The sequence below is a fragment of the Scyliorhinus canicula genome, chromosome 18, assembly GCF_902713615.1.
Source record: "Scyliorhinus canicula chromosome 18, sScyCan1.1, whole genome shotgun sequence".
Classification (NCBI taxonomy): Eukaryota; Metazoa; Chordata; class Chondrichthyes; order Carcharhiniformes; family Scyliorhinidae; genus Scyliorhinus; species Scyliorhinus canicula.
The window spans coordinates 1,729,535-1,742,787 of NC_052163.1; the positions used below are offsets into that span (position 1 = coordinate 1,729,535).

General features: G+C 44.8%; 1 protein-coding gene across 2 annotated transcripts in view; it reads left to right on the top strand.

The window, feature by feature from the left end:
- The first annotated feature begins 234 nt into the window (after positions 1 to 234).
- Positions 235 to 13,253, top strand: part of LOC119953078 (monocyte to macrophage differentiation factor-like) — a 29,031-nt gene continuing 16,012 nt past the window's right edge. The window contains exons 1-3 of one of the 2 annotated variants that reach the window (XM_038776903.1): positions 235 to 269; positions 5,575 to 5,656; positions 8,424 to 8,584. In XM_038776903.1, the coding sequence (XP_038632831.1) occupies positions 5,579 to 5,656; positions 8,424 to 8,584 (239 nt within the window). In that variant the 5' untranslated portion in view covers positions 235 to 269; positions 5,575 to 5,578. Of the gene's footprint in view, positions 270 to 5,090; positions 5,287 to 5,574; positions 5,657 to 8,423; positions 8,585 to 13,253 lie in introns of those variants that run through there. The other variant, XM_038776901.1, reaches the window with a different exon arrangement.

Sequence of the window (13,253 nt, forward strand, 5' to 3'; positions counted from 1 at the left end):
GGCAGTTCAGGACCTGGAAACAAGCAAAGTCTTCTCCAGTGGAACATTTTTTATTTGACAGTCTTCAAACAGAATAAGAGGTCTTCCAGTTAAGACAGAGATGTTGTCGACCTCATAAGCTGCAGGAAAGGATGTCCCAATTGGCGTGGTACATGCAGATGCTGCGACAACAGATGAACAGACATTGCACGTCAATCACCAGGCAGGAATGTTCCCTTCCAGTCAAGAAACACTACAGCTGTCAAGGGCATTCAGCCTCTGATCTTCAGGTAAGGTGTTCTCCAAGGCGACCTTCAGGATGCACGACAACGCAGAATCGCCAAGCAGAAACTGATAGCCAAGTTCCGCCACATGAGTACGGCCTCAACCGAGACCTTGGATTCAAGTCTCATTATATTCAACCCCCACAATCTGGCTTGTGAAATCCTACCAACTGTTCTGGCTTGAGACAATTCACACCTCTTTAACCTGTGATTATCCCTCGCTCCAGTCGCACCGTGTGGACCTGTAAAGACTTAATTACCCTAATTTGCATCATAGAATTTGTCTATATATGTGTTTGTGGAACCCACCTCTTCATTCGCCTGAAGAAGGAGCTGCGCTCCAAAAGCTAGTGATTCAAACAAACTTGTTGGACTTTAACCTGGTGTGACATATTTCCAAGTCAGCGTGGTCAGTGGCTTTGAGGGGAACTTCCAGGTAGTGGTGTTCCCAGGTATCTGTTGCTCTTGTTCTTCTGGCTAGTAGAGATCCCGAATTTAGAAGGTGTTGTTGAAGGAGTATTAGTGAATTTCTGCAGAATATCGTGGAGGTGATAAACACTTTGCTGTGTCGTGGTGAGGAGGAAGTGAATATGTAAGGTGGCAGTTCGGATAGCAATCAAGCAGGTTGTTTTGTCCTGGATGGGGTCGAACTTCAATAACAGTCTTCACCTATAGTTCCTGTGAATCTCCATGGCGACTAGGGGCTTTTCACAGTAACTTCATTGAAGCCTACTTGTGACAATTAGTGATTATTATTATTATATATTCAATGTCAGGTATAGCACGGAATAAAAATAAGAAATTTTTGCAATAATTTTCCTGAAGTAATTCACCAAGTGATTTCCTTTTGCGCTGAGGTTATTTAAATTAAATTCTACTATTTATAAAGTATTTCTAATTTCAATTCTTAGCCAGCTGGAATTGCAAGGCAGGTTGTGAGAAAATTGATAGGGTTGTAGGACTGACCTTTCTGTAATTGGAGCATTGACTGCAGTTCTTCATTTAAAACCAAGTTTATTTTTGCTCACATGCGTCTAAAAGAAGAGATATTAATAGCACCGTGTCCCATTATTAAACATCTCAAAGTACTTGACAAAGTGGATTTGATCAAACGTAGTTTGTATCTGGGCTATTTCAGAAGAATTGGGAGTGTGAGAAGGAAAGGCTCTTTTATTGCATTCGGTGCACCTAAAGGAAGTTAGAACTAATAAATAAACATACCTATTTCGGTCCAAAATATGTGGGGTGCCTCAGATGCTGTAACCAGCAGCTTTCATCAGGACACATGCAAGAATGCCAAATTTCAAATGATAACAATTTACACTGCTGACTAATTGAGAAGTAGACTCTGATTGGCCAAGGCATTACCGTGGAGAGAACAATAAACTTCCCAAACTCCCGGGTAATTAAAAAAAGGCACATGGTTTGAACATATTCCTGTCGTTTGCACCGAGCGGGTCCCTGTGTATAATGTGTGTCACTTTGAGCAAGTGTAAATGAGCCACATTTACATTTCACCACCTGTTACTGGGCTGCGTACGGCCATTTGGGCCAATTCATTAGCACCAGTCGATCAATCAAACCAACTCCCACCCCATCTCTCTCTCTCTCTCTGATGCCAACACGCCTGAAGCTCCTGTTCAAACCAGTAGAGAGATTAGCAGTGTGTTCTCTCCTGTAACTACTGAAATTTGCTCCATGACTGAAAGATACATCTGTCAATCATCCTTGGATTAACAATAATATCGGCAAAATAAGAGAAAGGGAAAATAAGGGAATAAACAGGAAGGACAATACAAAAGTGCATAACTTCATATTTTCCTACATTATATTCCGTCTGCCAAGTTTTTGCCCACTCACCTGAACTGTCTATATCACTCTGGCGACTGTTATCCTCACCACTTGCCTGCCCACCTATTTTTGTGTCATCCGCAGACTGGGCATAAGATGTTCACTTACCTCATCTAAGTCATTATGTAACTTGTAACTAATTATGGCCCCATCGCTGATCCCTTTCATACTCTGCTAGTTACAGGTCTGCCAGCCTGAAAATGCCAACTATCAATTAGCCAATCCTCTATCCATGCTAATATTCTACCCCCAACACCATGGGCTCTTATATTATTAAGTAGCCTTTTGTGCTGTACCTAACTGAATGCTTTTTGGAAATCGAAGTATATTACATCTACTGGTTCCACTTTATCTATCCTGCTCATTACTACCTCAAACATTCTAATAAATTTGTCAGGCATGCTTTCATTCATGCCATGCTGACTATATGATGTTAAGTATTGATTATGTTATGTATTTCTAAATGTTTTGCTATTACATCCTTTATTATGGACTCTAAAGGTTTCCCAATGACAGATGGTAAGCTAACTGACCCGTTTTTGTCTCCCTCTCTTTTGAATAAGAATGTTACACTGGCAGTTTCCCAATCCTCTGGGACCTCTCCAGAGTTGATGGATTCGGGCAGCACGGTGGCACACGTGGTTACGCATTGCAGCCTCACGGGTGCTGAGGGTCCAGGTTCGATCCCGGCTCTGGTCACTGTCCGTGTGAAGTTTGCATAATTTTCCCGTTGTTTGCGTATTGTTTCGCCCCCACACACCCCAACAGATGGTGCAGTAGGTACCGCTTGCTGGCATGTTGGCCATTGCCCTAAATTGCCCTTAATATTGATTTTATTTTTAATTTTTAGATGTAGCCCAATTCATTTTTTCCCATTTTAAGGGGCAATTTAGCCGTGGCCAATCCACCCTACCCTTGCACCATCTTTGGGTTTGTCGGGGCGGCGAAACCCACGCAGGACACGGGGAGAATCTGCAAACTCACACTATACGGACCATTGACCCAGAGCCGGGATCGACCTTGGGGCCTCGGCGCCGTGAGGCAACAGGGCTAACCACTGCGCCACCATGCTGCCCTTAATTGGACAAAAATGAATTGGGTCCTCTAAATTTATAAAAATAAAAGAAAAAGAAAGAATTGAAGGATTCTTGGGAGATTACTCTCGGTGCATCCCTATCACTGTAGCTACTTCTTTTAATATCCTAGGATGCAACCCAACAAGTCCAGGAGCACATACCTGACCTTTAACCTTATTAGTTTCCCTAGTACTTTTTCTTAGTGATAGTTATTATATTTATTTCCTATCCCCGCTTTGCCCCTTGATTATTTAATCTTGTGGGAATGTTATTAGTGTCTTCCACCGTGAATACTAACGCAAAGTATTTGTCTCACACCTCTTCCATTCCCTGGTTCTCCATTATTATTTCCCCAATCTTATTCTGCAAGGAGGTCTCCCCTTTTTATATATTTAAAGAAGTTCTTATTGTCCATTTTTTATATGACTTGCTAGTGTTACCCTTAACTAGTTTTATCTTCTCCCTCTATTAATTTTTGGTCATCTTTTGTTGGTTTAAAAACAATTCCCAATCCTCTGGTTTACGACTAATCTTTGCCACATTGTATTTTTCTTTCAGTTTAATACCGATTTTAAATCCTTGGTTAGAATTAGGATTGATTTATCCCCTTCCTAAAATCCTCCTTCCTCACTGGGTTATGTTTGTTGTGAGGCATGAACTATATTCAGAAATATCTGCCGTTGTGAACAACTATCTTAGTTTCTTTCTCAATATCAATTTCTCTGTCTCCTCCCTTTTCTTTATAGTTGGAAAGCACCAATTGTCTTTCTCACCTCAGATTGGGCTCTTCCTGCATTTTCTGACTGAATTCCATGATTAGGGTTATTTTTGAAACACGAGCCGTCTAATAATTGCAGGCGGAAGCCAAAATATGGACAGTCAATTTTATTATGAAATGTTCAGTGTTTTGATGTTAGGTGGTCTTGTGACTTGCAGCTGAAGCAATGCAGAAACGGTATCTAGGCAACCCCACAGAGTGTGCCGGGCTTGTTGCTCTTAATGGGCTCTGGATATATTGTTGCCCAAGATCATCTCTCTACAGTCACGCAAATCCCTGCAGCACATAAATACTTGACAAACACTAACATGAAACCACCTCTGTGTTTAGTAAGAATGTTGATTAACGACTAATGTATAAAGAGGCAGACAGGGCCCTAACTATTGGGCATCCATTTTATATATTATCAGCCCCCCCCCCCCCCCCCCCCCAATAGATTCCAGCTGTAATTCTTTCCACAGCCTTCTGTTCTATATTTAAACCACCCAAATCATTCAATTAGGTTCCAGCTTGGAGGTTGGTTCTTGTTACAGAAGTTTATGCTTTACTCGCAAACTATAATAAAGTTTCAGTGGCTTATTAGCCAGGCGCTACCTCTATCTAGTTCTCACTAATTGGTTGGGTTCTGATCTTTAATTGGTGCTGATTAGTATAAGACAAATGATGAAGATTATCCAGTGAAAGCAAATCTATGGTTCAGAAAGAATTTACATCTATATATTGCCTTTCATAGTACCTTTAAGCGGGATCTCAGTTCTAACGTTGCAACTAATTATGAAAAACCAAGGTCCCCACAAACAGTTCTGAATTAATGAGCAGATGATCTTTTTAGTGATGTTGGCTGGATGGCAACAATTTGATCCAGTGGAAATCTGTACAATGAGACTGAGTAAGAATTATCGGAATTTTGTTTGGATTAGATTGGGATTTTAACGGAGTTGAGGGTGGACTAGATGCAGAATATTTTACTGGCGCATTGAAAGAAATGTTTTTGACATTAAATACCTCTGTTATGGGTGATGACAATCATCTTGATTTACCTTCACTTGGGTGTTAACTTCCTTTTTTAAAAATAGATATCGAACCAGGAAGTCAGCTTATTCTACAACATTGCACGCTTACCCTACTGGTTAACAGCTGAATGAATAGAAAGACAGTTTAACTGCTGAATGGAAGCAGGGAAAAACCCTGTGATTGGGTGTTCCTGCATTTTTAAGGAGCGACATTGTGCTGAAGAGATAAAGCAGCTGATTTCTTTATAGGAAGGTTCTGTCCAGTTCCAGCACAGTTCATCATGGGAGGAACCTGCACGGTCAAAGTAAGATGTTTAGTCATTAGCCTTAATTTGTCTAAGTGCTTGATTGTTTATGGGAGGGTTTGAGAGAGGGTGTCTAGCTCTAACTGTCTGATGCATGTATTAAGTTGGAGTTTCAGTACTGATCTGGGGAAAAGGGGAAATTTCCGTTCAGTACAGTTTCTAATTCCAATTTGGATATTTTGTTGGTGAATTTGAGCTTAAACCGAGTCAAAGCTGTACCTGAAAATTGAGTACTTGTTTAAACTGTTTAAATGATTCAATTAATAAATTCCCTTGCTTTCTTTATAGATTTATGAATAACCGACCTCCAGCGAATTCCCGGTACCAGCCCACTACCTACGAACACGCTGCAAATTGTTACACACATGCGGTAAGGTTTCCAATCTTCATGGTGTGATGGGAGGCGATGGGGCCAATCATACGGGCACCAACACCTAATGAGTCACCAACCTTTTCTGTTTGAGGTCAGCTGAATGCAAAGTCTTCCCTTCAGAAACATGAATCAGACTGAGTACACAGCTCAACAAGCACTACCCGCCACATTTTTTTTCTCCTCCTCTTTTTCCAGTTCCCCCCCACCCCCCTGTGACGATGGTCTCCGCGTAAGGGGTTGCCATTTAAGACTGAACTGAGGAAAGGTTCCTTCACTCAGAGAGCTGCGTCTCTCTGGAACTCTACTGCAGAAGTCTGTGGATGTGCGGTCATTGAGTATGTTCAGAATGAGATCAATAGATTTTCGGGCACTGAGGAAATCTAGGGACATGGGGACAGGGTGAGAAAAGGGAGTAAACTTGAAGTTCAGTGTTGATCTTATAAATGGCCAACTTGTGCTGGTCTTACATTCACATTCTGACATATTACACTTGGTGCTGCTGTAGTTGCAATCTGGATTATTGCTACAAAAAAAAAGTAACTCCATAATTCATGCCTTTGTCTTGTGCGTCTGTCATTATCACCTCCTTTATTATTAATCATCTTTATGTATCAACTTTTGCAAAGCATTTTATAGCCCATTAAATAATTTAGTGTAGTTAGTGTTGTAAACTGAGGTACATGTGCATTACTAGTGCAATGTGACAAAAAGATCATTTGTTTTCAGTATTGGTGATTAATGGATATTGGGGACGACCAGGGATCAATCCCATGCTCTTCTTTGAATAGTGCGGGATCTTTGACCCGAACTGAGCACAGTAAGAAGTCTTAGAACACCGCGTTAAAGTCCTTCCTCGGGATGCAGTGCTCCGAAAACTAGTGTTTGAAACAAATATGTTGGACTTTAACCTCTTGCTGTGCTCACCCCAGTCCAGCGCCGGCATCTCCACATCTGAACTGAGATGACTGATAGGGTCTCAGTTTAACGCTTTACCCAAAACAGGGCAGCTCCATCTCTACAACACTTTGTCAGAACTGGGCTGCGAGTTTCAGCTTAGCTTTAGTAAAGGAGGCATGTAGGGAGAAAGAGTAACAACACTGATTCATTCTCCGTTCTGCTGACATTTCCAGATAGAACGTTCTTCAGTCTTGTGATATTCCCCAAGCTCTGCAGCTAAACTAAATGGAAGTTGCTGGAAATGCTCAATGGGTCAGGCAGCATTTGTGGAGGGAGGAACAGCATTAATATTTCAGAGCGATGACCTTCAGTTCAGACTGAAAGATGATAGAGATTTAACAGTCAAAGAAGGAAGGAGACTGAGGAAGAATAAAAGTGATAGGTGTAAATTGGGCTGCAGGAACTGGTGGAATTCAAATTGAATTAATAAATCTGGAATATATAGCTAGTAATATATAGCTAGTAATATATAGCTAGTAATATATAGCTAGTCTCAGCAATAGTGACCATGAAACTATTCTCGATTATTGTAACAATCCATCTAGTTCTTTAATGTCCTTTAGGGAAGGAAATCTGCCGTCTTTATCCGGTCTGGCCTACATGTAACTCCATTCCCATAGAAATGTGGCTGACTCGTAGCTGCCCTCTGAAATGGCCGAGCGAGTCACTCAGTTCAAGGGCTATTAGGGATGGGCATGCCAGCAAAATCCACAGCCCAGGAATGAATTTTCAAAAGCCAGCAGAAACATTCCTGTTCCAAGAAAGTTAATCACCACCTGACCACTTCTCATTCAAAACTTTGCTTAAAACCCACCTCTTTGACCAAGATTTTAATCATCTCTCCGAACTTCAACTTTGATTTGGTGTCAGTTTTTGTTAGCTTGACTGCCTTGGGAAACTTTCCCACATTAGAGGTACTATATAAGTTGCAGTTATTGTAAGTGTTCTCTGTGAGATTCGATAACTGCAACAGGTAAATGTGACACCAGCCCATGCATATTAGCAGCTTCCATCCCTGCTCTGGTCAACATTTATCCCTTAATCAACATCAACAAAACATTATCTGGTCATTATGGCATTACTATTTGTGGAATCTTGCTGTGTGCAGATTGATTGGCACATTCTTGCATTACAGTGACTGCTGTCATTTGGCTGTCAAGTGCTTTAGAATATCCTGGGGTGATAGGCACTATATAAATGCTTATCTTTCCTTTTGTTATTCATCGTGAGTGTTTACAAGTTAAGCAACTGAGCTGAGCCTAATTCTGTCCACACCTCACATTGTGTCCTTTCCAGAAAGGTTCACCAAATGGTAATTTGTTGAACCCTGAATCTTTGTTTCCCTCTCTCCCACCCCATGACCCTAACCATGCTATACCAAGATCAATTAGTGTTCCCTTCTTTCATTCTGGTTAACATTAGCTAACTTAGCACAGGCCGTGTCTGGGTATTTCTCTCATCTCCCATTCATGCGATCAGAAACTGTCATGTGTCACCATTACACAGTCCAACAGTCCTTGGTTACGCAGCCCTGCAGCTCCGTTCCACACTCTGCTGTGCTGCACAGGTCCTCCAGCTTCCTCAAATGCATTTGAATATTCAAATCTTGTGACCTGCTGTTGCAGATTCACATTTCTGAAGGACGGAGAATAGCAGGAGTCTCGGAATATGTGTGACTGTCTGCCATGGGGTCCATCGGGTTACCTGTCCAGCAATGTTGGGCAGAGATTCTTCACCAAGGGGCAAAGAAGCTATCAGAGATGTTGGAAAAGTTTGAGCCACTGAATTGGAGTGTGTTTCTTCCCAGTTCCTCATTTTTCCAGCAATTGTGGGAAGCACGCTACTTCATCGACTGTCGGATGACCGCTGGAAGAAGATTACAGCCTGGATGTATGGCGTGGGTCTGTGTGCACTGTTCATCATTTCCACTGTCTTCCACATCATTGCATGGAAGAAGAGTCACTTAAGGTAATACACAGTAATATTCCCCTCCTCTTCTACAGCGGTTGGCTCTTTTATGGGGCGGAAGTTTGACAGCCACAAACTATCCCCTGTAGATGTCTTAGATCGGACAGTCACCAAGCTGTTTGGCTGTTGCGGGTGTGACAACTGAGCCTGATCCTGTCCTCAACTGATGTTCACCGTCTTAGTAGGAGTCCCTGGTCCTACGCAGTTGTTTAATTTCACCCTTTCCGACCTGGGGTGTTGAGATAAATTGGACAAACCACAGCTGTTGCCCTGACTGGTATGCAGTGAATTAGACGAGTAGGGCATGGAGCCTCTTTAACATTATTATAAATTGGAGTGTTCAGTGTAAGTTAGTGTGGCTGGGCCCCCGAATCAACTGACTTTTCATTCTGGACACAATATGTGTAGTGATGAAATTTCTGTATGTGCATGTTTCCTCTCACTCATTCACACACACTCTCTCCAGTTGAGTTGATTTGCAACTCCAGTGCATTGGATCAGATTTCTGATTGGTTTCTTTAGAGGACAAGACGCACCTAACAATGATTTTCTGTGATATGTAATTTCCCCACAGGCTTCAAAGCTACCAGTGACTGGGGAAGGTACAAATTGTGTAAGCATGATGTTATGGAAGAATGTACCAAGTAGAGCTGTAGTTAGCTTTGTGAACATCCTTGGTTTCTAGTATCCTGCAAGAGTAATTATAACTGTTCTTTATCCCCTAGTTAGAGAGTTCATTATTTCTTTTGAGTTTTATATCTTTCCTTCTGGGATTGATCCTTCATTTAGAAGAAAGGGGTCAAAGTCAGTGCTACAACTTTTTGTGCAGTGATGTTAATTGAAATCCAACAACCAGATGTGAGTATGTAGGAGATGTTTGAGAGATCCAGTACCCTTAATCCCCTGCCAATCCTCACACCCACAACAAGACGCATATGGTTAGGGGGGTCCCTTGTCTCAACTCTCACTTATGACTCTACCAGTGGGCATACCCCAGGATCTCAATTCGACAGCTACACAAACCCTAAGTGAGGGGCCCATCAGCTTCAGCTGCGACGGGGCATCAGGCCTTCTAATATGCACAAGTCAGTGGAAGAGGCAGAAGGTCTCAACAAGACAATGGCGCAAGGCGGAGACCGGCAAGGTGTGTGACACATCCGAGGGCACAATCAAGGTGCTTAGAAAGGCAATATTGCCAGTCACCTATGAGGAGCCAGTCACCTGGTACAGTACAAGCCCTACAATTAATCATGCAAAGTCAGAGTTGGAAGACTGGGAGACACAGAAGAGGTTCAGCCCCTGCAATCGATTCTGTTGTCAATAGTGACAGGAAAGAAGACCTTGCTCAACAAAGTAACCAAAAGATTCATGACAAGGTTTTTTTAAATAAACATTTTATTGAGGTATTTATGGTTTTATAACAATAACAGAAGAAACAATGTACATACAAATATAAACATAGTGCAAAAGCCGTCTTCCTCCCTCACATGTCCCACCTTTCCAACACCCTAGTCTAATCTGAACTAAACCCTAAACCCCCCCCCCCCCCACCTCTTCTGCTGACGGTTATTTTCCCCAACGACGTCGACGAACGGTTGCTATCTCCAGGTCAACGCTACCATTGACCCTCTCAGGACGAACTTGTTTTCTCCAGACAGAGAAAGCTAGCCATGTCAGTGAGCCAGTTCTTCGACTTCGGGGGCTTGGAGTCCCTCCAAGCTAATAATATCCGTCTCTGGGCTACCGGGGAGGCAAAGGCCAGAAAGTCTTTCTCCTCCTGGATTCCCGGATCTTCCGACACTCTGAAAATCGCCACCTCTGGACTCGGTGCCACCCTTGTTTTTAACACCTTGGACATGACATCCGCAAACCCCTGCCAGAATTCCCTAAGCTTCGGGCATGCCCAGAACATGGACATGGTTCGCTGGTCCTCCCGCACACCTTGTGCACCTATCTTCTACCCAAAGAACCTGCTCATCCGAGCCACTGTCATGTGGGTCCGGTGAACGACCTTAAACTGTATCAGGCTGAGCCTGGCACATGTTGTGGACGCGTTGACTCTACTCAACGCATCCGCCCAGAGACCGTCCTCTATTTCTCCTCCTAACTCCTCTTCCTATTTGTGCTTCAGCTCCCCAGTCTGCGTACCCTCTGACCCCATGGGTTCCTTGTTAATGTCCAAAACCCTCCCTTCTCCCACCCACATTCTGGAAACTACCCTGCCCTGTATTCCCCTTGGTGGTAGGAGCGGGAAGAAGTCCCGCACCTGCAGGTACCTAAACTCATTCCCTCCCATCAATTTAAATTTCACCTCCAACTCCCTCAGGCTGGGAAAGCTCCCTCTATAAACATATCTCCCATCCTGTTGATCCCTGTTCTCTGCCATCTCCGGAACCTTCCATCTAGCCTCCCCGGGGCAGACCGGTGATAATTGCAGATTGGAGACCAGAGCGATGCTCCCACATGTCCCTTCCATTGGCCCAGACTCTCAGGGCAGCTACTACCATGGGGCTGATGGAGTACGGTGCCAGCGGGAATGGCAGAGGCGCTGTTACCAATGCCCCCAATGCTCTATGGCCAGCGCAAACAGCAGTGGGGAGAGGGGGCATCCCTGCCTCTTCCCCCGGTGCAGCCTAAAATAGCCCGAGACATCCGTGTACATCCGTACACTCGCCATGAGAGCCTGATACAGCAGTCTGACCCAGTCAATGAAGCCCCGTCCAAATCCAAATCACCTCAGTACCTCCCACAGATATTCCCATTCCACCCGATCAAATGCCTTCTCTGCGTCCATTGCGACCACTACCTCCACGTCCCTACCCTCTGGGCATCATGGTCACATTTAGCAACCTTCTTACGTTGGCCGCCAACTGCCTACCCTTAACGAGTCCCATCTAGTCCTCCCCAATCACGTCCGTAACGCAGTCTTCAATCCTAGAGGACAAGATTTTGGCCAACAGTTTGGCATTTACATTTAGAAGCGAGATTGGTCTGTAGGACCCACATAGCTCCGGGTCCTTGTCCCGCCTCAGGATCAATGAAATAGTGGCCTGTGACATCGTCGGGGGAAGCACCCCTCTCTCCCTTGCCTCGTTAAATGTGCTCATCAGCAGCGACCCCAGTATCCCAGAGAACATTTTATAAAACTCCACTGGGTACCCGTCTGGTCCCGGGGCTTTACCTGACTGCATGGCCTTCAGCCCATCTGCTATTTCCTCCAACCTGATCGGGGCCCCCAGCCCTTCTACCAACCCTTCGTCCACCTTCGGGAACCTCAGCCCCCCAAAGAATTGTCTCATCCCCTCCGGCCCAGCTGGGGGTTCCGACTCATACAGCCTGCTGTAAAACTCCTTGAATGCCTTATTAACGCCTGCTGAATCTCCGACCAGGTTCCCATCCCTGTCCCTTACTTTTCCAATCTCCCTGGCGGCCTCCTTCTTTCTAAGCTGCTGCGCAAGGGTGCCCCCCCCCCCCCCCCCCCCCCCCCCCCCCCCCAGTAACAGCACGATGCAAATCACCCCCTTCAACAGGCATAACATCTGCCCACTCCCCAATTCGCATCCGTAAGCTAGCCCACCCAGCTAACTTAGTGGCCCCCGCCCATGGTGCCAGACATTTTCCCACCTATTGTCGTCATCCCCCCCCCCCCCCCCCCCCCGTGGAATCTCACCACCATTTCCCTCGGGTGGGGGGGGGGTCCCCCACACGCAGCTTCCTCGCGAGCGCTCTGTGAGCCCTGTTCTCCTCCAAGGGTCAGGAGAATGTTTCATCCCCCATTAGCTTCTCGCACATGCCCGCTATGAATGCTCCTGCGTCTGCTCCTTCGGATCCCTCCGGGAGACCAACGATTCTCATGTTCTGCCGGCGGGACCTATTCTCTAGGTCCTCCACCTTCTGGAGTCAGTGCCTTCTCCACTTTCTGAATCACCCGATTCTGAGCATCCAGTCCAAGTTCCAGCCGCGCAATCGATTCCTTAAATCGGGTCCAAGCATTCCTGTTTCTGCTTGGCAAAGCCCTCCTGTATGAACTGCATCAGCTGGTCCGTTGACCGCTGGGTCGTCGAGCCAGGACCCCGGTCGTCTGCCATGCTTTCTCCTGCTGCAGCTTCAGCCCAAGCCTTCTCTGTTCGCCGCTTTCTTCCTTTGCGAGCACTTCTGGTCCGCCTCTCCATGCACTGATGTAGGATTCCTCTTCACAATTGTATCCACCATCAATTTTCCAAATCAAATCCGACAAAAAATCGGGGAAGGCGACCAAAGGTCCGACCCGAGCGGGAGCCACCAAATGTGCGACCTACATAGCCGTCACCAGAAGTTGATTTATGACAAAGTTGACCGAAACTCTCGAGGTTAGCTTCTGAATCCATTGATCATAGAATTTACAGTGCCGAAGGAGGACATTCGGCCCATCAAGTCTGCACCGGCTCTTTGAAAGAGCACCAAATTGCACGCTATGGAAAAGGTAACTTCTTCAAATTGGAACATTGAGTATCAGGCAGGAAAACTTGATTATTACATTCAGGTAATGAATAGACACTGTATTAATTTACTCGGACTTGTAGAGGTAAGATGGCGAGAATCTAGTTTGGAAAAGAATTATGTGCTTTACTTAGGAGGTGAGAAACATTGGAATGGAGTAGGAATCCTAGTAAATATCTCCGGATTGAGG